The 23,638-nt window shown below is 38.1% G+C and overlaps 2 protein-coding genes and 1 long non-coding RNA gene across 3 annotated transcripts in view; 2 read left to right on the top strand and 1 right to left on the bottom strand.

The window, feature by feature from the left end:
* The window catches only part of LOC116716620 (uncharacterized), a 2,627-nt gene extending 894 nt beyond the window's left edge, over positions 1 to 1,733 (bottom strand). The window contains exons 1-4 of the mRNA XM_032557444.1: positions 1,659 to 1,733; positions 631 to 730; positions 244 to 503; positions 1 to 127 (exon numbers count right to left, since the gene is read on the bottom strand). Coding sequence (XP_032413335.1) covers positions 1 to 127; positions 244 to 345 — 229 coding nt within the window. The 5' untranslated portion in view covers positions 346 to 503; positions 631 to 730; positions 1,659 to 1,733. The remainder of the gene's footprint in view (positions 128 to 243; positions 504 to 630; positions 731 to 1,658) is intronic.
* A 1,696-nt stretch (positions 1,734 to 3,429) lies between these two features.
* LOC116716619 (MAP/microtubule affinity-regulating kinase 3-like) lies at positions 3,430 to 9,766 on the top strand. Its single transcript, XM_032557443.1, has 3 exons — positions 3,430 to 3,446; positions 5,100 to 5,222; positions 9,376 to 9,766. The coding sequence occupies exons 1-3, from the start codon at positions 3,430 to 3,432 to the stop codon at positions 9,719 to 9,721; spliced, it is 486 nt and encodes a 161-aa protein (XP_032413334.1). The 3' UTR covers positions 9,722 to 9,766.
* Positions 9,767 to 17,647: 7,881 nt separating this feature from the next.
* On the top strand, positions 17,648 to 18,486 carry LOC116716621 (uncharacterized). Its single transcript, XR_004338562.1, has 4 exons — positions 17,648 to 17,699; positions 17,802 to 17,919; positions 18,151 to 18,215; positions 18,323 to 18,486. It is a non-coding gene; the product is annotated as an uncharacterized LOC116716621 (long non-coding RNA).
* The last annotated feature ends 5,152 nt before the right edge of the window (positions 18,487 to 23,638 follow it).

Here is a 23,638-nt window from a genome sequence, read left to right as displayed (position 1 = left end):
CAAGATCACTAGTGGTTGGAAGCTTTCTGCATTGTTGGATGATCTTTCTCTTGAAGGTGGTCGTCCATTTCTCCAGAAACTTGCCAGACACGTCTTCTCCAAACATCAGGACAAAATCCTGCTCCACCTAGGATGTAGATAGTAAAAAACGTAAAACATTTCCCAGCCACATTAATTGTATTCATTTGACTTGTCACAAAAATACAATTTTTACATGACTGTGAAATTATCAAAAATAATTACCAAGCCTTTGACATCTTTGAAACGTGGAAAGACAGAGAGTATGTTGCTTGACTGTTGGGGGTCGAGGACCGTGTTGCGCCGGAAGTCAAATGTGAGCTTCATCTTCTTCTTGATCGTGTCCTCATCGGCTGAATGCTTAATCAGTGCGATGGCTTCCTTACACTCTTCTTCACTCAGGATAGTCTCTGGAACAAACTGGGTCTCTCGTCTAGCAGCTGGTCCTCCAAGCCCATGTTCACAAGATGCTTCTTCGGATGATGCTAGTCAATATAAGAAAATCCTTCAACTTTAAAAAAACCCAACAACAATAAAACCTTCCCTGCCCCCCAAAAAATGCAACACCATCCCTGTAGTTGCATTTCTTCTTCAAGTGTTGTTAATGGTTTCCTCCATATGATGATCGTCTGTCTTTAGCAGTGGATCTCTGAATAGTTTTTATCCTCCAGGCTAAATACCCGGTACCACTTGCAGCATCATAATAATGCTCCTTGGGGATTAAAAGGATGCCAAAAACAGACAGACATTGAAACAGTTAAACATATAATCTGATAGAAACTAAAAGTTGTCAATGTGTTACTGTGTTTACCATAACACAGTAAATTATAGTATGTGACTTACATAACCATTCCTGGAGAATGGATCACTGAGGTAGGGGAATAAGCTAACAATTCATCTGGCATACATTTCTTTAACCTCTCTGGGTGGTGATGTCCTGCAAAATTAAAATGGTCAAGGTATATTATCCAAGGTATGCACTGGATTTAACAAAATCTTTCATTTCATCTACACAGCTAACTAAAGCCTATTTACAAATTACCCATTCTTCTCTGTCATGTCAGCTGCCAGTATGTTAACCATTTTCCTTCTGGTTTCATCTGTGAGGCACTTGCTTCGATTATATTCCTTCATGATCCGTTCGCCACCAGGTTTGTTGTTAAGAATGGATTCCACTAACTTCAAACAACAAAACATTTCAGCTTTTATTAAATACACATCAAAACAGTAATTGTTAGTAAAAAAACAAAAACATTCTCTTCTCAAATATAAGCGATAATAAAGCAGCGTGTATTATAAGACTGGTGGATCACCAGGATTTATTTGTTTATTTTACTTGCTTGTTCATTTTAAATAGGGTTTTTTATGCACCAGTAACAGTAAAAACGAAGTAAGCTAGATTTGACGCACTGAACTTGGTGCGAGGATGTGCAAACCAATTGCTCCATCTCTGCACCTGCCCCTTGGCCTAACAAGCTGTTATGGCACTTCTGATTTTTTTGTAACTTTTAACATTTAATACAAAAACTGTTCTGGCACCTCTTCTGAGTATAGCAGGTTTTCTGGGGGAAACAGTGATAAAGGCTTTTAAAACAAAATACTTTTTGGTTTTGCGTTAATTTTTGAGAGTCAATTCTTACATGCTTAGCTTCTGTGTCCAGGCGCTGGCGTTTAGCGGAAGGACTCTCTGAAAGAATGAGTGTCTCTTGAGAATCAGATGATTCTCAAGAGAATCATCTGATTCTCCCATCTGCCGGTTCTCTGTCCAGCTGAGAAAACTGTAAAGCTAAATTCCTGCTATTTTAATTTATATTTGCTTGCGGGTTCTGATAGGATCTATCAGAACCCGCAAGCATCTCAGCCATGAGCTTGGCTGAGATTCCTCAGGCAATTCCACCATGGAGACAAAGTCTGGCCATAAGAGAAGCAGATGAAAGACAAAAAACAATAATTAAATAGCAAGCTTATTAAATACTAACATGAACTACAAATATAACAAACCAGTTTCATATTTGATGGTTAGGACTTCAGCTGAGGGATCCTTAACAACATCCTCAAACACATCTTCATCCAACTCAGTCCCAGAACTGTCAACAACCTTCACGCCCTCTGTTACAGCTGGCACGCCAAATTTTGTAAATGCTAGAGAAAAAGACAGATGCTTGTCTAAACCACAATTATGAGGTTATGTTGCTCTAATACTCACATGTGCATAGACTCTGGAACATTACTTTTGAATAAACAATGTGAAGTAACATTACAAGCACCTCATAGCTTCCTGTGTAAAGCTACCAGTGTCTTACCTGCTATCAAAAACTCCTTCAGATTCGGTTCTGTTAGTCGGACAAATTTTTGCTGCTCGCCAAGTCTTGTTTTAATCAACATGGTTCCTGCAGCACATAATTCCTCAGTCATTCATCTTTAGTACTGAAAGGCTTTCAATTTGTGAAACATGTGCCAACTGCTTCACAAACATTACAGCTTACATTACATCGTTTTCATAGAACACAATGATTTAAGTTTACACGTTAATGGCTTGGGCACTAAGTAATTTGACTTCGTTGGACTCTTATCTAGGTTAGACAGTTACTAAATACCCTTTCCTTTAGTAACAACTAGAACCGTCCATTAAATTGCCTCGCTTCTTTTTCGGCTTTTCCATTAGCATTAGCAACGGTTAATGGCGGAGTCAAGCAAGGTTTACAGTAGAGGCATTATGCTGGGCACGAGGGAGAGCACGCAAATAATCACTCGCGCCAAATTCAGTGTTAACTATGAAACTAGCTGCACTACTAGCACCGCTTAACAATTCGGAGTCGTGAGGTCAGAAGGCTGCCGGACCGGTCACAAGTCACAACATCCCGCTCACAAGGAGATGCCACTCAATTGTAATTGAAAGTGAACCAAATTATGTTAGAAATACTCAACCCGAATAAAATATGGACTAACATAAAAAAGGAGCAGAGCAGCTAAAAGCTAGTTTAGCAAACTCCTGGCACCAACGCAATATACGCCGACATAAATTTACTTAGCAAAAAGGGAAAAAAAAGCTTGACGGTTAGCATTACTGTTGACCTGAAAAGCCATACAGCCAACGTGAGACTTATTTTTTCTCAACCCAGACATTTTTTGCTGAATTTATGTTGCATTTCTAAAATAAATAAATAAATAAAACACATATTCATGCAATATGGCTTGGACATGGATTTAAGGCGGACATAATCGAGTTGGACAGGCGAACATTTTAAGCTAGGCATTCACTCGGTCAGGTTAGCCGTATTAAACTCAGTATTAAGATATCAAAACTCACTCATATACCAGGGAACAAATAAAATATTCTTATAAAACAATTCAAATTGTATTATTATCTTGTAAAAAGAAACTTACCACAGTTGTTCAAGCAGGAGAAAAATGGCGTCCACGCAACGGTTAGACTTGTTGGTTTGAGTGGAGGAGGTGGGCCATAATAGACAAAAATTCAATGCATCACACGTGTTAAGATACAGCTGGCTGTGATTATACACCTGGCCAGTAGGTGGTTTCGTGTGCACATGAAGCTTCAAGAAATGAACCCTTTCTCGAACCAGTTGGCTCAAGTGGTTCAATGCCTCATGAGGCTTCATCTCACCATCACTATTTATTAATATAACTTTCCACTTCATTCTTTTCATCTCTCTTCCCTTTTCCAATAATTTTAAGTCAACTTCAGCCTGTTCTAAAACCCATGGTGGGATGGCAGGAGAGACAACTACCGAACTAATTTGAACTTTATCAATCCCAATTTCTTTTATTTTATTTAAAATTACCCATCCAAAACTATTCGCATTCTTCTTTTCTTTTTCCTGACAAGGTTTTAGTGTTAAATATGGAGGATAATTTTTACTATGACCTTTAATATTCGCCCAATATATTACTGCTATTTGTTCTCTTCTAATCTTCATTGGCATCTCACCCATCTCAACCTGTAGAGCCGAGACTGGAGTTGTTTTCATCGCTCCGCAGCATAATCTTAACGCTTGATATTGTATTTTGTCTATCTTTTCCAATAACTTACTTGAAGCTGAATTATATAAAATACATCCATAATCAAAAATAGATCGAATTAATCCAATATAAACCGTTCTTAATGCTTTCCTATCAGCTCCCCATTCTCTGCCTACTAGACATCTTAAAATATTTAAAATTCTTTTACTCTTTACCACTATCTTATCTATGTGCATTTTCCATGCGAGTTTTTTATCAAACCATATCCCCAAATATTTAATTTCTTCTCTCCTTTCTATTATACTCCCATAAAATTTAAGTTCCACATTACTACTCACTCTCTTATTTGAAAAAACAACAAATTTAGATTTAGATGTTGAGAACCTAAATCCCCATTCTAACGCCCATGCTTCTACATTATTTAATGCTTCCTGCACTTTGTGTTTTATAAATTCAATGTTTCTTCCCCTTTTCCAAATGACACCATCATCTGCAAATAGCGAAACACCTAAGGATTTATCTATATTACTAAAAATATCATTAATCATTATATTAAATAACATAGGGCTTATAATACTCCCTTGGGGAGTTCCATTTTCCACTTGATACTCTGAACTAATTTCCCCTTCTATTTTCACTCTTATCTTTCTTTCAGTTAAGAAATTTTTAATCCATCTAAACATTTTACCCTTTATACCTGTTAGTTTTAATTTAATCAGCAACCCTTCTTTCCACAACATATCATAAGCCTTTTCCACATCCAAGAACACTGCTATCACACTCTCTTTATTCATTTGAGCTCGTCTAACTTCATGTTCCAAACATATTTCTGGATCAATCGTACTTCTTCCTTTCCTAAATCCAAATTGGTATTCCTTTATCTTCTCCTTGGATTCTAGGAAATATACTAACCTATTATTTACCATTTTCTCCATAACTTTACCTAAACACGACGTTAGGGCTATTGGTCTATAACTTTCAGTTTAATTTGGATCTTTCCCAGGTTCACATTTCCATATAAGGTATGAGACTGACAGTGGTCCGTCCCCGCCCCTTTCTGTTTGCTGCAGCGAGGTGTACTTGCCCTGACCTGGTAGACATCATGTTTTCCTTCCGGTTCACACCTCGCTGTTTGCTGGCGCTGCACGCCAGCCGCGTACTAATGCGCTCTTGAATGATGCGCTTAACGACGCACTAATCGCTGATCGATCCTTCTTGTGGTAAGAAGCTTCTCACACCCTTAATGTCTGTTAGCCTAGCCTTAGCTAAAAAAAAGTTGGTTTCACAATGGAAAAAAAACGATTGATCAAATTGTGCATATTTTTCAAATCAAGCAAAAAGAACTGAATAACTTTTGATTCGTTATTAATTTTGCCATAGAAAACCCCCCAGCAAAGCTCCTATTTGCTGTTTGTCCATGGACAAACTCCTCAACAGTCACCTGGCAAAAAACTGGGAAGGAGGCTCTGTGGGAGGAGAGCAAAGCGCTTACTGGCGAGTCAAAGCATCTGAATTTATTACGTCTCTATATGGCGATTAACATAAATGTGCAATCCTTAAAAAAAATGTCAAAAATTTTTTGTATTCCATTCATCCAATTCTATCTAAGGGGAACACTCACACCTAGGGAGAATTTCGAGTGACCAATGAACTCTTACCTTGTTGTCATGTTTTTGGACTGTGGGAGGAAACCGGAGGACCCGGAGGAAACCCACACATGCACAGGGAGAACATGCAAACTCCTACAGTAGTTCTGGGAAGCGAACCCACAACCTTCCGACTGCAAGGCAACAACCTTACGGACTGAGCCACTGTGCAGCCCGTTATATTATGGCGCTACTATTAATATATCTCTTAGCATTTTGACGTCACCAGCGTTCTCGACTGACTACGTTAGAGAAGCATCCGGGGTCTTTCGTCTCCGGGTGATCATCATCCGGGCCTTTTCACGTCACTTCCGTTGAAAACAACACCACGTGCGTTGCCCATGAACGCAGTATCTGTCACTTCCAGCGGGATTAAAAGCAGCATTTATTTGACGTATAAATGCAGACTGGTTGAAGCTGGTTTGAACCAAAACAGTCAAGCTTCGGAGAAGGTAGGGGCTGAGTTTGTAGCGGCTATTTTGCTTGCCAAACGGAACCACCGGTCAAGGAAACCGGTGTCGCTTGAATTAGCTCATGTCCTCAAATCTCCAAACACGTTCAACGTTCACCTTTGAAGGGTTTTGTGAAAATAGCTCATGCTAGCAAACGCTTTGCACCTCGTTATGCTCCTGAAGTAATTTGTGAAATGCAATTAAATAACATTACATTGTAAGAAACTGAGACTTGGAAGCTAACGTTAACTTGAGGCAGCAAACGCTGACTGCAAACCCGGCCGCTTCATCTGCTCAGTGACGTGTTGGTGGTGGCTCACACCGTCGCTAACGTATTCCGTCACACACTTTATTTCTCTTTTCTTTTCTCTTCCATTCACTGAAATTGATGAGAAATGATTTGTGTTGTGCACAATCCACAATCTGTTTTGTTGTTTTCTTCTCCTCTGACTCCCCGTGTGAATCTTCTCACGGCGCCTCAGAGTCTCAACCGAGTTTGAGAGAAACGGGAGACTTGAGGGCTCAAGGTGAGCTTATACCTGCTGCCCCCCAACACACACACGCCCACACACACACACACACACACACACACACACCGCTTCCCATGTAGCGTCAGGCCCGCGCTGCTTTGCCCTGAGTGTGTCGGAGTTGCAGCAGTGTGTTGTTGCAGCTTTGTTGCTGCGGTTGCATGGCTGTGTGACGTGCCGCTCTGCTAACGCTGCATGCTAGCTGAAGATTCAAAGTCTGCTTTAATTCTGCTGAAATGTCTCCGGTTTCTGTTGAGATTCTCCAAAAATATTCCTTTACATGATCTATGAAAAACCCAGAAAGCGGTGGAGGTTTTTAGTAAAAACTATTTTAAAATGTCAAATTTTGGTGTTTTTGTTAGTAATTTAAAAGAAAAATGGATATGAAAAGTAGAAATGTTTTTTTTTTTTTTTTTTTTTGCTTGTTTCTTCTCTGGTTTGTAAAGCCAGAGAAGAAGAAACGACCAGAATTTCTTTGTGTTATTTACTAAATAAATAGATTTAAATGTTAAGCCAATAATTACTAGGGTTTCAAATCAAAATGACACAAAAGACAAACAAAATAGATTCATTTCAAATAAAACTAATATACATTAGAATACTGAAGTTACAAAAAGATTTTATACTGTTATGTAAAATACATGTTTTGAAGGAATCCCTTTGATCTTATAAATTAGTAAGAAGACGTGGAGCTTCTGCTACATGAGGAAACATGGAAAGAGCTAATCAGAAATAAAAATAGATTTAAAAAAGTTTGACTGCTTTAAAGTCAGTCAATATTTTTTTATTGATTATTGAGGAATGTTATAAATAGTTTAGTTACTTTGAAATTCTTACATTATCTTTTGAGATGCTGTTGTCATTTCCTATCAGAAATAAGTTTTTAATCTCCAATTGTCAGGTATGAAGATGTTTATGTTAGTGATGGGTAAATGAGGCGTCATGTATCGTTTTGACCCAAAGCAAAACTGTATTGATACCGCGTCAATACTGTCACTGAATACTGACACCTGCTGGACATTAAAAATCCCTACAGGCAACGCAGTTCACAGACTGATTTGATGACCTAGTCTATACAATAAGATTTAAGTCATTTAATTTCATCGTATATTATATATTGTATAATGTCATCAGTTAAAATCAAAATATATTTGATATTCTTCGACACAGTCAATAAGTAATGTGAACATGAACCAAGTGATGAAAATGAAAGCGATCGTGTTTGGAATGAGGATGCTTGTGGACTGGGGTTTTTTTGTTGTTTTTTCCCCACAAATTTTCATTTAAAAAAAAAAAAAAAGTTTTCTAAAATTTTGAAATTTAGTCTGTTCCGTTTTTTTGACACAACTTCTCCTGCTGTAGAAAAAATGAAGTAAACAATACATTTATATGAAATAATTGATAAAAAGCAGCTGAGTAATTTGTAGACTGGCTGTATACCTGAGTTTATCCAGGTGTATCTGTGACTTCATTCTGATGCCCTATAATGCCTCAGCATTGAGGAGGTGAATTTATTTAAATAAAACAGATTTTAGTGACACTGTATATTGTTCACATAACTTACATTTTTTCTTTCATATTTTGTACGCAGATCTTTATGGATGTGTTTTGCTGGAAATGTCTTTTTTGTATTTATTTATAGCGGGATTGTCTTTATTTCCCTTTTTTCTGCCTAAAGATTTTTATTTATGGAGGGTAATTTAAGAATAAAATTATGAAATGTATAATTTCAAAGGAGAAACATGCTAAACTTAACCTGCAGAACATAATATGAAAGTAAACTAAGAGTCGGTTTCAGCTGAATTTGGATTCAGATAGATCGAGTAGAAACTGAAAAGAACCGGATGAAACAACTACGAAGTGAGAACCAATACCTTATTTTCTGACGTAAGATTAAAATGGCCCCATACTACGAAACCTTTCATTTGCCTTGAGGCTCCATAGTTGACGCTGTACCGTAAAAGATCAAGAATTCTTTTGGCAAATGCATCCCGTTGACAGATTGGCTTCCATATATAAACAGTTTGGCGCACCAGTGTCATTTCGAAACAGTTCCTGTATCGGTCACGTGACTTGCTGAAAACAATACGCGCACCGACGCTGATTTTGGTCTATGAGCTTGACACATGCGCCGACGCATCGGTGTTACCGGACCCATCACTAGTTTATGTTTCAAACATCTTATCGACAGTTAAAGAACTTTTTTTATTTATTTATGTAAATTGAATCAAATCTTAATGTTGCAGTGATATTCTGGGTTTTTCAGAAATGGCTTCAGTCTGTTTTACTTTCTTTTACTTCCCCTTTCTCAGTTTGGAAGTCACAGACAAAATGTAGTAAAAGTAACGAGAGAGTAAATATGGTTATAGATTATTTAAAACTGATTTTTATTATTATTAAAACAAGATTTAACTTCACCGTTAAACTGGAATAAAAGACAAGTTGGTTTCACAAGCAAAAAATAAACAAAACTGTAATGACTGTTGACTACATTTTGTCTAGTTAAAGGCTCCACAGCTTTGTGCTGCAACCTAAATGTGACATAAAGATAAACTGAGCTCAGAGCAGCTCAGGTCACAGTAAGAAAAACTTCAGCTTTATTAGACTTTATAGTTTCATTCACCTCCGCCCCTAAAAGAAACAAAAAGTCACTTCTGTGAAAGATTTGTTGCAAACAATCCCAGCAGGATTTTAATTTATTCTTAGCCAATCTAAGCCAAGCTCTCCTCCGTGTCTTTCTCCCCACAGTCGCCATGTACCTGGGGATCAGAAAGGGGAAATTAAAGACGGTAAGCCCCGCTCCCTCAGATTCACTTGGAATATGAGAACCACCAGCTCCATGGAGCCCTGCGACATCATGAGGGAGATCCGCAAGGTGCTCGACACCAACAACTGCGACTACGAACAGCAAGAGAGTTTCCTGCTCCTCTGCGTCCATGGCGACGGGCGGGCCGAGAACCTGGTCCAGTGGGAGATGGAGGTCTGCGAGCTCCCCCGTCTCTCCCTGAACGGCGTCCGCTTCAAAAGGATATCCGGGTCGTCCATCGCTTTCAAGAACATTGCTTCCAAAATAGCCAACGACTTAAAACTATGAACAAAAGGACTTAAAAGATAAGTAAAAAAAAATCTAAATCAAATCTATATTCAGAGGTATTTAAGCTGTACAATAATCCAAGTAGCAGTTTCCAAATGTCTCCTTTTTGTCCCCTGGGGCAACCGGGTTCCCACGGGCACCGTGTTGGTGACCCCTGTTTTGGATCAATAAAGTATTTTTGAATTGAATTTTGAATTTGAATTTTTCTTCCAAACCATGCTTTACAACAGAGAGAAGTTTTCCCATTTGGAGGTCCGAAACTGACATAGTTAATAATGAAAGCAGAAATATAATGTCACATCAGTCGTGTAAGTTTTAAAAATGTCATTGTGAACTTAGACTGGTTGGCCAGTAGGTGGCAGCATAAGGAGTGATAAACATGACAACGCGATACTTGCATTACCTGCATTATTTGTAGTCCGATTTCTCTGACGCACCAGTGCGTGCGTTCGTCAATGAAAGTCATGGAAACGACGTTAGCGTCCTCAAGCCTATAAATGACGCTGACCTTCTGAGTTCTTTCCCCTTTGCGACGGGACTTTTGAGAGAGACGCCTGAAGGAGCCTTTACAGCCTCGGAAGGTTTGAGCTTGTTGAAAAGTCTGCTGTGCAAAACTTGTTAAAGAAGCACTTGCTGAAATACGCACTTGCTGAAGAAGCCCGTGGATAAGAAACCTGCGAAAGACGGTTCCTGGCCAGGAGAAGCACCAACAGGGCGACCAGCTGGAAGGTTAAAATCGTTCTTTTATTTTTTAATAAACGAAAGCAAGTTATTACTAAGACATTAGTGACTTGTTTAGTTTATTTTGTGTGTGTGTGTGTTTTAAAGAAATACTGACTGCTGTAGAAAAAAAAAGACAAGTAGCATTCTTTGCTAGCATAGATCGTTCTTAACTAATGAGGCTTTTTCTGAACTGAATTTCGCTGGAAATGTCAGGAATGTTAAACTGTGGTGTAGTGATTTAAGAAATATATGTATTTCCTTAATTATAGTTAAATTAACGTCAAATTTCTGGAAAATTAGCATGGGTTTTGACCGTTATTTTTTGAAAAATGCCATGTAAACACTCAGTTTCCATGGATACGCTAAGTGAAATACTTTAAATATTTAACATCATTTTTAAAACGCATTCAAAAAAATAGTATTTACCTTTATAATAGTCTATACTTTAATTATTTAATTTCATTATTTTTTCAAGAAACGGACATGTTGATCTGTTTTTTATTGTTATTATTTTTAGCATAGCCAGGAAACATGAATTGATTTGAAAAGACAAAAATGATGATATTTAATCTAAGAGCATCAGGTTTGATGACTTTGGTGTCCAATTCTTTGAAATTTTGATGACTTCTTTAAAGCATATAGCTTTAATAGGTCTCTTGCATTTGTGTTAATTTAAATTGTTTTGTGACTTATGTGTTAGCTTATTGACATTTGTGGATAAATGTCTGGGATATGAACACTAGTGTTTGAGAAAAATTGTTATGCTGGTTTGAAAAAAAAAACCAATAAGATTTCTGTCCAATTCTTGGCCTTTACTTTTGTTTTTTTGAAAAATGCCCTGACAAACATACTTGGTTTCCATGGTAATCACATCAGACTAGCGGTTTATTAGGACACTCGAAGACGCTTTACATAAAATTTCCATTCATGCACACGTTCACACACTGATGATATTAAGCTAATGGATTGTAGCCACAGATGTTATATCATGCCAGCAATAAACTCCAGCTAAAGGTGGGAGAAGTGTCTTGCTCAAGGACACAACGACAGAGGCGGACCATTGCAGGGCAAACTCCTACCACTGTTGCCCCAGTAATAAGCATTATAAGTGTGTGTTTGTGTTTGTTAATGATAGAACATTAGTAGGCAATGAATCGTGTATAGACATACAGTAGTTATCATCAATTAAAGCTGATTTTAACAAAGAAAATAATGACTTCTTTGTAAAAAAAAAAAAAAAATCAGCTTTGATGACTTTGGTGTCCAATTTTTGGTAAACTGGATGGTTCTTTGTTCATTTAAAAAAATTTAAAAAAAAGCCCAGAAAAACATATTTAGTTTCCATGGATACATTGGTGATATTATTTAAAATGACTTCAATACAAAATTAAGAAACACTTTTCAAACATGTGTCTCCTCCTATCTAATGATAGACTTTAATATATGCGTTTAGTTTTATTACATGGGTGAACTGATTTTAAAAGAATAAAAAAACATTATTTGAGTTGGTTAAAGTCAGCTTTGATGACTTTGGTGTTCAGTTTTTGGAAATTACGACTCTCTGTCTAGGAAAATATAATTTGCATTTTTGGGGTGCAACGTATTTGTGAGTTAATTGAATTTGTTTTGTGATTTATATGCTAGTTATTTGAAATTCTGGAAAATGTCAGTAATGCTGACTGGAGTTGTTTTGGTTTGAAAACAGTTTTGGAACCAGCTTTTTGAAAAATGTTTGTAGTCTCCATGGATACATTGAATAAATAACACACAACTTTATTCTTAGAAAAAATCTTTAAAGAACAATCAATGTGTACCTGTTGATTTCACAAAGTAACTCAATTATTTAGTTTATTGTAATTACTCAAGACCAGAAAAACAGTGTTTTGCTCCATTGCATTTATGTGACGTATCATTTTCAGAAGTTACTTGAATGTTAAAATTCATTAGAAAAACATTGATCTCGGTTTCAGTTACTCTGGTTGTGATTAATTCGTTAGTTAACATTTTTTGGTGAGAATGTGGGGGTTTAACACTGCTTATCTGGTTTAAAAAGTTACTTCTGATTTTAGAAGATTGGTTTTGATTTATTCAGATCTTTGGAATGAGAGTCAGTGTCTGGTCCAGGTTTCAGAAAATGCCTCAAAAACACATTTGGTCTCCTTGGATACGTTGCTTGAAATAAAATCTTAATACTTGAATATTAGAAAAGTTTTTAGATATGTATTTCTCCTGGATTATTTCTAAGTAGTTTAGATTTAAACTTATTATTGTTTCATTTTATTTTTCTAAGAAAGAGGAGTTTTGAATAATTAGTGGTTTACGAAATGCTGTGTTGGTCCTTTGCATATTTGGCAGCTGTAATATATTTTCACGCTGATTACGTTTTCAGAAAGAGTCGGCAATATTAATAGTGGTGTGGTGATTGGAAAACATTTTATTTTAGTTTGAGAGAATTACTTTTAGAGAATCCATTGTTGATGTATTTTGTCTCCATGGAGATGGTAATATTGAAAGAAGCATTTGGAGAAAAATAACTGTGTGAACATTCATCTGAGTTTCTTGCTGGGTTGTGTGCAGCCATGATCTTCAGACTGATGTAATGAATTTCATAACACTACCTTCAACCATAACTGAGCCATTTGGAGTAATATTAACATGTGATAATAAGACTTTGAGGCATCATGCACACATAAGGGATGCAGATTATTATTTTAATTGTTTTGTCTGGCTTATCTCCAGACAAAATATAATGGCCATTTTAACACTGGATATGGATTTCTAAACCAAATAAACAGTTTTATTTTTGTAGGAGGGAGCCCCTGGAAACGGAGGAAAGGCCACTTATGTCGGCCTGTTTATTTAGATCCCCAGTCTTTAAACTTAATTAATTTTACAGGTTTACATTTCTGCTGTTGGCTATATGTGGGAGTATGAAGGTAGTACTGATGAGGTGTCAGACTTGCTGTCTTTGTGATTGTGAAAAATTGTGGAGCTCAAAGGAATTTAGTTTGATTAACTAGAATTAACATTTTGGTAATTTACAAATGCTATTGGAAACATATATTTCTAAACTTTGATACTTTTAAAGTATCAAAGTTGTGTAAGCAGTGATTTAAGTGTAATAATTATGAATGGATCACATATCTTATCCCTGGCTATTGTTAAGAATGATCAAATGTACCTGAGCGTCAAAGATTTGTGAGGATGGGTTGTTATATAAAGGCAAACTGAGTAACTTGTTGCAGTCTTATTTTATTCACGCTTATGGCACAGTCTAAGATTACAGGTGTTTCATTAGCTATTAAGACATTTTAAACACAGTGTATAGCTCTTTAATTTATGTTTCCAAATGTTTAATAGTTTATGGTTAGGGATGAATTGCCAATAACTCTAAATTTGATTTGTTGTCTTTAATGATTGATTGGTACCAAGATGAAGCTGCAAGTTCGTTTGTCTGAGTGGCGATGCTCCATACATGTTTGATCATTGAGTTTTAGAGTGTGTTCTGGTTTTTATGTAAAATTGTATTTTTTGCTGTTTTTTTGTGACTAAAGATAAGCTATATTTGTTTTATCTCTTAATTCCCGTCTTTATTGTATAATCAAATACAGTGGCATAGCAATAATATTGTTAATTAAATATATTCAAGAAAAACAAACACATTCACAAACCTGGGTTATTGTATTGTTGGTATTTCAGTTCCCTCAAAACATTGCTTTGGACTTTTGTGAAGGTCTAGATCCTGAATTATAGCTTTTTTTGCTTTGTTTTTTCCTTTGCAGCTCAGACCATGGCGCTTCCAGCAGATGGATCCCCAAAGTTGGAGGGACTTCCAGACAATGGTAAGGAACACGGTAAGGTGTGGTCAAATGAAACCGACATGGTTTCTGAAGACTACGGAGAGGGGTTGAGGTTTGATCAGCTGAGCTCCGCTGTGGACCGTGGCAGTGCTGCGTCGCTGCACTGGCACTCTGAGATTCTTGAGATTCTTCCCCCAAATGTCAAATACATAAAAGATATTGGGGTAGATGAGAAGCCTGAAGAAGACACGGCTCCTTGTACTTCACTTGAATTCACGTCTGGACTTGACAAACAGGAAGAGCCCATTTTGCGTCCAGAGAACTCCAGACCTATTGGTACCTCGCAACACCATCAGGTAGGTTTGGAAGAGGACGGGGCTTCTTTGACTTCTGGCCGCGCCAGGAGCATTACACAGAAGGTGGATGCTGCGAAGGAGGACAACCCACCATTAAAGCTTAGTTTTGGTACAGTGCTTCCTTCCAGCTTTAAATTCACATTTGGACATGACAATCCGGAAGAGCCCATTTTGCGTCCAGAGGACTCCATTCCTATCAGTGCCTCACCACAACCTCTGGCAGGTTGGACAAATTTAGTGACTTTTTGCCGCGCCATTAGAATTCCAAAGAAGGTGGATGATGCGAAGAAGGATGACACACCATTAAAACTTAGTTTTGGTACAGTGCTTCCTTCCAGCTTTACATTCACATTTGGACATGACAATCCGGAAGAGCCCATTTTGCGTCCAGAGGACTCCATTCCTATCAGTGCCTCACCACAACCTCTGGCAGGTTGGACAAATTTAGTGACTTTTTGCCGCGCTATTAGAATTCCAAAGAAGGTGGATGCTGCAAAGGAGGACAACCCACCATTAAAGCTTAGTTTTGGTACAGTGCTTCCTTCCAGCTTTACATTCACATTTGGACCTGACAAACCGGACGAGCCCATTTTGCGTCCAGAGGACTCCATTCCTATCAGTGCCTCACCACAACCTCTGGCAGGTTGGACAAATTTAGTGACTTTTTGCCGTGCCATTAGAATTCCAAAGAAGGTGGATGATGCGAAGGAGGATGATACACCATCAAAGCCTAGTGATCAGGTAGGTTCGAAAGAGGACGTGACTCATGCGACATCTGTGACTGGCATAAACGGAAAGCGGACCAGGGACAGTGATGCTGAAGAGGAGCCCCCAGCCAAGAGGAGTAAGGACACTTGCTGAAAAGGAGCTTCCAGCCAAGACGGCACAGTGGTATAATGAAGATCCCATTTGGGACGAGGTCCTTCAGAGTATCGGCAGAAGGATGGCATGGAGACATGGTAAAGAATGGGAGGACGAGCCCATTCCGTCAACCCCTCTGTTCATTCCATACCGAAAGACAGACCATGAAGATCCTATTCTGTTATCCCCTATCCTCAGTCCCTCAGCAAGGACGTCGTGTGAGGATCCTGGTCTGTCATCCCCTGTCCTCAGTCCCTCGTATAGAATGCCACGTAAGCGTCCTGTTTTGTCATCTCCTGTCCTCAGTCCCTCAGCAAGGACGTCGTGTGAGGATCCTGGTCTCTCAGCCCCTGTCCTCAGTCCCTCGTATAGAATGCCACGTAAACGTCCTGTTTTGTCATCTCCTGTCCTCAGTCCCTTACGAGGGACGATGCAAGAGGATCCTTTTCTCTCATCCCCTGACGTCAGTCCCTCACCATCGACGCACTGTGAAGATCCCGTTTTGTCACCCCGCGTTTTCAGTCCTTCACCATCAACACACCGTGAAAATCCAACTTTGTCATCCCCTGACTTCCGTTTCCGGATGGAGACTGAAAAGGACATAGAAGAGGAACCGACACCTTCAACATCTGGTGGAACTACAGCAAGAGTGAGTTCCAGACACATGTGGTTTAGACCTCGCTACGTTTCAAGTGACTCTGATTAGATTGGGATCCGTAAAAACTGAGGACCTATGTGGGAAGTCACATTAGGACATATCATCATTTCTCTGGGTTTTTTTTGTTTGTTTTATTAAAGCCAATGGGTTTCTAGCAAGCCTGTGGAAGCCTTAGGTAGCGCCTTGCACCGGGGCTTTTCTTTATCCCGCTGCTAGATGTAGCATTTTAGATGTTGAGGATTCTGGCAGGACTCAGGAAGCCTTAGGTAGCGCCTTGCACTGGAGTTTTCTTCGTCTTTGTGTCTTCCTCTCATCGTCCCCATGTTTCAGGGTGAAATAGCGGTTCTTCCCCACGCGGTGCTTTCCGATATAGTAAATTATTCTATTCTGTTCCTCCACTAATCCACTCTCCAAGGTTTTAATCTTTCAGGTTTTAGCTGCTCATCGCTGGATCCTTTCGTCGTCGTCCATGTGGTTCCTGTCCTTCTGGACCCCTTGTTTTTCACACTGCTTGTAAGTTTTTCCACATTCACATGATACTGCTTGCCTCCTGCTGGTGGTGGGGACCATCAGCTTTACTAAATAAAAATAGATATAGAAGTTATTAGTAATTTACAAAGCGCTCAACCACATAGAGTTAAAATTTACATTAAGTAAGGAATGCTTGCCTGACAATACGTTGTATCAGAAACCAAATTAAAGCATCAGGACAATAAGAAATTAGAAGACAAAGGAGAACATAGTTTATGATTGAAGGATTTAATTAAGAGCTTTTATTCAGAGAGACACTAGAGAACAGGATCAGAGGAAAGGAAATGGAGAGCATGTGGAGTAAAGTTTTATGTAGATAAACTATTAATCTCATGAAACAAATAGTTTATATGGCCAATAGCATGTTCATGTGTTACAACACAGAAAAATCACAAAAGAATAGACATTAAAAAAATACCCGACCCAAGTTCAGACTTCTCAGATTTCTGATTCTCTGATCATCCCAGGTTGGATCTCCTCCGCCTGTAATCCTCCACCTTCAGCACCACCAGTCAGGTGGAGGAAGATAAGAGAACCCAGTTGACAAAAAAAGTAAGAAAACTTATTTTCATTTTAAATATGGATGAAATTGAGCTCAAATTTCAAAATTGTTCTTCCTTCTGTCCACCTATATTCTGTTTGTTAACCCTGTTGTCTTTTCTCTGGATTTCATTTCTACATCAACTCATGTCACATGATATGAGTTGACCAACAATTAAAGCAGAAGACCAGCGCCGCCTGGAATCCTCCACCTTCAACACCACCAGTTAGGTGGAGGAAGATAAGAGAACCCAGTTGACAAAAAAAGTAAGAACATTTATATCTACGCAACATGACTAATCATTTCAAATATAGCTGCGGAGAGCTGAGCTGAAAGTTAGAAACTGTCGCTGTCTGCTGTCCGTGCATATTTTCCTCCTTAACTTTATCTTCTCTCTTTATTTCATTTCTCTGTCAACTCATGTGATGACTGGAGTTGACCAACAATTAAAGCAGAAGAAGACCTGCTCCACCTGCTGATCTACTGGTTGTAACAGCTTGTGGGAAAGGTGAGGACATGATGATGACTTTGATCAGAAAGTCTCTTCCAATAATCCGTGATTTAGACAGAGATTAAGGAATGTGTGTCTGATCATGTGATGATTCGCCAGCATCACTGGACCAATCAGGCGAGAGAAGACAGAGAGGACTGAGGACTAAAACGAAAATACTCTGCCTGCCAAAAAAGGTAGACGATCCAGTGGCCCCAGGTTTACACACCATCTGCTGGTACTAAATACATTTTTTACAACCTTAACTTTTCAGCCATTCTATAGTTGAAATTATTTTCTTAATTATTCAAGAATTGAAACCTTGGTTTTCCTTCCTGTTAGATCATATAAGCAAAAAAATAAACAAATTTTAACGTGCAAAAGTTTATTTACAGTGAGCAACGCTAAAACACTTTTATACATACAGTGCAGCAAACAATTCTCATTAAATTCCCCCCCGTTGTGACAGGTTTGAGGCAGACCGACCGCTGGGGAGATGGACCTCACCTGGCACCATTACTCTGGATGTAACAGGTAGGTGAGCAGAAACTGAAGCTGCTGAGACATCTCAGAAAAGTTTCAGCATTTAATGACGTGCGTTGGACTCTGCGTTTCTCAAATTTGTTCTTCTGTTTCCTTAGCTCGACTCTCCTGTCAATTAAAACATCAGTGACTCGAGAAGCGGACAGCGAGGTTTCTGGTGCCTGGCTGGAGACGAGATTCTGATTATTCAAGAGCCAAAACAAAACGTCAGAATAAATAGTTAGAAGGCAGATTTGTTTTCTATTTGTTTTTGTTTTCATTATTAATGCTCCATAACACAAAATTCATCAGTGCTGTAACTCTTGAGTTGAATAAAATGTTCTTCTTTCAATCTGTTATTTCTGGAGTCTTTTTATTTGAACCATAATCATTTTTGGAAACGTTATATATTAAAGGAACGCCCACATTTTTAATAGAACTTCATAACTGATCAAAGCACAAACTGGAGAACAGATTTAAAAGAAATGTTTTTTTAGTGTGAATTCATTTGTAGTTACATAAATACAAAATTCACATCTTAAAAACAAACACAAGCCAGTCACACTGAAGAAGTTTCCTGATGTTGACCTTCGACCCTTAGCTTCAACTGATTCACTGAAGGGTTGGGTAGAAATGTTACCCAGAGAACGCTCTTTTTCCTCATGGACTCATAACCAATGAAACAAACTGGAAGAACTGGAAGCTGAACCAGTTGGTGGATCAAGTCGGTCAACTCCAAGTAGCCGACACCGATCGCCTTTGAAGCTTCACAGCTCTGACTCTGACTTATGAAAACCTTTCCTCCAGTTTGAGCCGAGACTGTGGAGGGTTTTTTTTTACGGCCTGCTGCTTCTTCAGTTGCTGTGAACCAGAGCGACAAACAGGAGGAGTGAGCAGAGAGAGACGGCGCCAGTCAGGACGGCTTTCACCAGCAACACTGTCCAGCTGCCCGGCATGAAGACATGAGACGGACATTACCGGCAAAATAATCTATTACAATAAGAGTTTGGCTGAAATATTTTTGCAACGACTGAGAAATATGAATCCCCCCCCGAAAAAAAACAAAACAAAAAACAACCAGACTTAATCATAAAGTGATTAAGTCTGGTTGTTTGTTGACCGCTACACAGTGGTCAACAAAGAACCAAGACAGAAGCTACAAACCTTTAAGTCACCATGCCGAGTTATGAAACAAAAAGAAAAGCCATAAAGCCATGCAGTACATGAATCTTTTTGATTTTAGTCTTTTTTTTTTCCCAGTTTTCCTAAATGATAAACCTAACAGTTAACATTTGATGATGATGTATTTGTTTCCCAACCATCTGAACAGTGTTGTATAAGTACTGAAAATCTCAGAGTCAAGTAAAAGTACAAGTACCTCTCCAAAATATGACTTTGGTAAAAGTCCAAGTCACTGACTGAATTGTTACTCGAGTCAAAGTCTTAAAGTATCTGAAACTTCTTGTACTTAAGTATGGAATTGCTTGTAAAAATGGATGTACTCAAGTAATGTAATGAAAAGTACAAGTAAAAAGTAAAACAAGGCAAATGCAGTTTGAATGACATTTTTTATATTTTGGTAAACTTGTCAAATACACTTAAAATAATGTACACAACCAAGTGCAGGCAAAATTAAACCTGCTAATAGATATACCTGCAGGCATCATTTAGTTAAGAAAATTAGGTGCTTTACCTATAGCACAAGGTTAACTTAACCTGCTTTACAACTGAACCAGCTTCTTAGTATACCCTCCAGGACAAAAAATACAAAGTTTTTGTAAGTGTAACCTCTATAATCGTGATAGCTCAGTTCAACTCAGTTCTGCGTTGTGTGAATAAGGGAGACGGGATGAAATGAATGATTTTTATCTGTATGGAACAGAATAACAACTGATCAGGAATCAGGTTCATCACAGCGGGAACAGCACCTTCCGAGGAATAGTATTTCATGTTAGCATCAAGCTAACATAACATTTTACAGAGCGTTACACTCAGTGAACCTACCCTCGCGCTCATCTCTCATGAACTGGCAACGAGATGTCTGTGTTCAGTATATTTAATACTGCCAACCACCAGGAGGGGGTTGCTGTTTCACTCATACACATGAACCAAACTTGGAAGTAATGACAAGTGGAATTCTATACAACATTAACTATGTTACATAAGCCTTAAGTTTTCCCTTCAAGTAAGGTCAGTGCTGAAAATGAGAAAAATAAATAGTACTGAAAATGCGGCCAACATGAAGAAAAAAGCTGTTACGATTACTCTACTTCACAAATCAGTGAATCAGTCAATCCTACAGTCAGTAGGTGTGCACAAAACTGGTCATTATGCAAAAGAAAAAAAGAATTGGGAGGAAATGCAGCTTATGTGGCATTGAAAGAGGGAGACCTTTTTTGTAACCTGGTTTTGAACTTGCTGCCTTTTCTATATTCGTTAAATTTAGTCTAAATTGCTATCGCTATGGCTTCTGTCCCCCCTTGAACAGAGGAGTCTAGGTAGCCTGCTACAGTCAACATTAGGCCTAAGCTAATACACCACGTGTGGAACTGAAACAATGCCAAACAAAGTTCATTTATACAGGTAACGTTATGGTCAAGTTTTCACAATAGTGCCTAGTGACCAAGCTATAGTTACTGAAACAGGAGGATTATAACCATTTCATAAGAAGTTACCTCGATGTGTTTCTTCAAGTTGGACGGGGAGTTTTTGTAAGATAGAATTTCCACATCTTCGGGCAGGAATAACATACACTGCATGCGGTACGACGAATCTTTAACACCCACGAAAGAGTGTATTGTGTTTAAATAAGGCCATGGGCTCTCATCACCAGCTGGTGGTTCCCCTGGAGCCGTGTCTGACGTAGTTGCAGTCGTTGTGGTCTCCGTCTCCTCCTCCATGTGGCTGCTGCTGATTGCGAGATTTGCTTTGTGTTTAATGAGAAGCGAAACAGGTGTATCCTATTGGTGGTGATGAACAAGCCCAGGTAAGCAGGCTACCGACTTTGTTGCAGTCAATCAGTAGGTGGGGTCAAAACACTTGCGTTTCTCTCTCGCTTTTTTGTAACGAGTAACTAAACCACACATTGAAAATGTATCGGAGTAAAAGTATGCAATTAAGTTCGGAAATATAGTGAAGTAAAAGTTATCAAAAATTTTCCATACTCGAGGAAAGTATGAAGTACTCCAAAATATACTTAAGTAAAGTAGTGAAGTGTTTTTACTTCGTTACTATACAACACTGGTACAGCTTATAGTATGGTGCGCTCTATAGTCCGGAAAATTAGATAGAAGTGAGCCTGATTGGTTGGTGTTTGATGACATCATTTAGTGTGGCAACTGTTTGCTGCAACAGTTTTCTGGAACTTATGTGTAGCACTACTTAATGTAGTTAAGGGACTAGATGGCATACCAGAAGACTAGATTCATCTACTGGAGCTGTCGTCAGTAATCAATAAAACAATACAAAAGAATAACTGCTTTCAATATTATGTATTTTAAGGAAAAAAAATTAAGTGAACACCACAAGACACAAACATACATGGAAACCAAAAAAAGAAATAAATACTATATATATATACACAGTACTGCAGTAGATCTTCTATATAGATGTGCACAAAGAGTCCTAACTTTCCCCGCTGGTCAGCACATTGTCTGACCGACACACATTTAAAAGTCCATGTTTTAATTGTCCAGTTATTTGAGATGAAAAAATGTCCAAGCGCAATTTGTTTCCACCAGAAAAGAGATGAATAATGGATTGTGTGTCTAGGTAGTGAGATGGAGGGGGAAATGTTATGGACCATCAGACTCCTACCAGACCAGTATGGAGTAAATTTCAGCTTCTCTTGGCTCCAGCCAGTTGTCAGAAGCTCACCATCCTTTAACCCTACAGGGTCACCTGGCCTGTATTGAACTAAACAGGACCAGTAAATTACCAGCCTGCTAGTTAACTAGACTTGTTTCAGTTATTATATACAGAAATAAATGCAATTATATCCACAATCTAATCTTTCAGACGAATTAAAGATATCAGCATTTCTCATTATCTTAAACACATATTGAATTTAAGAAGCTACAATTGATGATCAAACAATTAGCATTGGCTACCACCACCAACATGCCAACCAAACAAACATTTGTGTTCACTACTCACCAATTCCATAAATAGTTCAGTGCATGACAACTTCATGGCGCCAAGCTCACTGGATGTTCAGATCTACATGATTTTTTATATTGTGAGTTTTAAAAGTGCATAATAAACAAAGAGATAAACTAATTGTTTGGAAGAACAAACCTGTGGCTCCTTTGTCTCCAGCTCTCCCCCTCACACCTGACTGGGAAAGCTGGAGCAGGCCTGATTAACCACTCAAGATGCAGTGATTGGCTGAATGCACTGTGTGACTGACTGTCACTCTAGCCAATGGAGCACCAAAGGTGGGATTAAGGGCAGTTTTTACCCTGGGTTACATATGCAGTATGTTTGTTCACTTTGAATTACATTTTAATAACAGGACTTTATTGTGTTTAGACTTGTCACGTCAGTAGTTTTTATTTAGAGGTTCATTGTTGAAGTACAAATGAACTGCTACTGTATCTTTGGACCTAAGTTTCAATAAGTAGAAGTTCAGGGTTCTGCTTGAACTGCACTAAATATAAAGTACTACTGTAATCTCAATATTGACTAGTTGTCTCATATGTTTGTACATACAAATTATAAACTTATTAACTAAGGCAGGATTTAGTCATTTTATGTATTTAAAGCTGCATTATGTTAAATCAACACAGAAATTCCATTGTGTTTGCTGATGCTGACATCACACCTATGGAACTTGTATGAATGTATGAAACATACATACACAGCGTCTGGAGTTTTTTCATCAAAGGAGAAAATTTTTAACTGAATTTTCTCATTTTGCTTGCAGATTTCAGAGAAGAGACACGTTCAAGAGTTCAAGAGACTTTTACTACATTTCAACTGAAATACTGTAAAAATACAAGAATGAAACGTAAGTATTTTCTTTGAATATTCATCAAGGATAACTTGATCACAATTTTGGAAAGATATTATTTTTGGTTTGACAGAATTATTAGTGATTTGTTAATAAAGATTGTTGGTTAGAAAAAAGTTTTTTCAGTTTAAGATGGAATAGTTTTGCTCCTTGTTTTATGTAAAGATTCAAGATATCAGGACTGTTGTTTTTTAGTTTTTTTTGCATGTTTGATAAAGGTGAGATGGAAGAAATCTGGAAAAATTGGCCCCAACAGTTGACTTAAAGCTTTTTTGTTCAAAGTGATTTCATGTGAAAATGTGAAGATCACTGACTGTGATAATTGTCAGAAATAACACCGTGACTGGTTTGGCTCTAAACATGAAATAAATGAGAAATAAGTTTTTCTAATTTAAAATTGAATAGTTTGTTTTCTATTTTATGC

Source organism: Xiphophorus hellerii, unplaced genomic scaffold (genome assembly GCF_003331165.1).
Source record: "Xiphophorus hellerii strain 12219 unplaced genomic scaffold, Xiphophorus_hellerii-4.1 PGA_scaffold_75__1_contigs__length_250000, whole genome shotgun sequence".
NCBI lineage: Eukaryota > Metazoa > Chordata > Actinopteri > Cyprinodontiformes > Poeciliidae > Xiphophorus > Xiphophorus hellerii.
The sequence above is the reverse complement of the archived record's forward strand: the minus strand, read 5'-3'. Positions and strand labels throughout refer to the sequence as shown.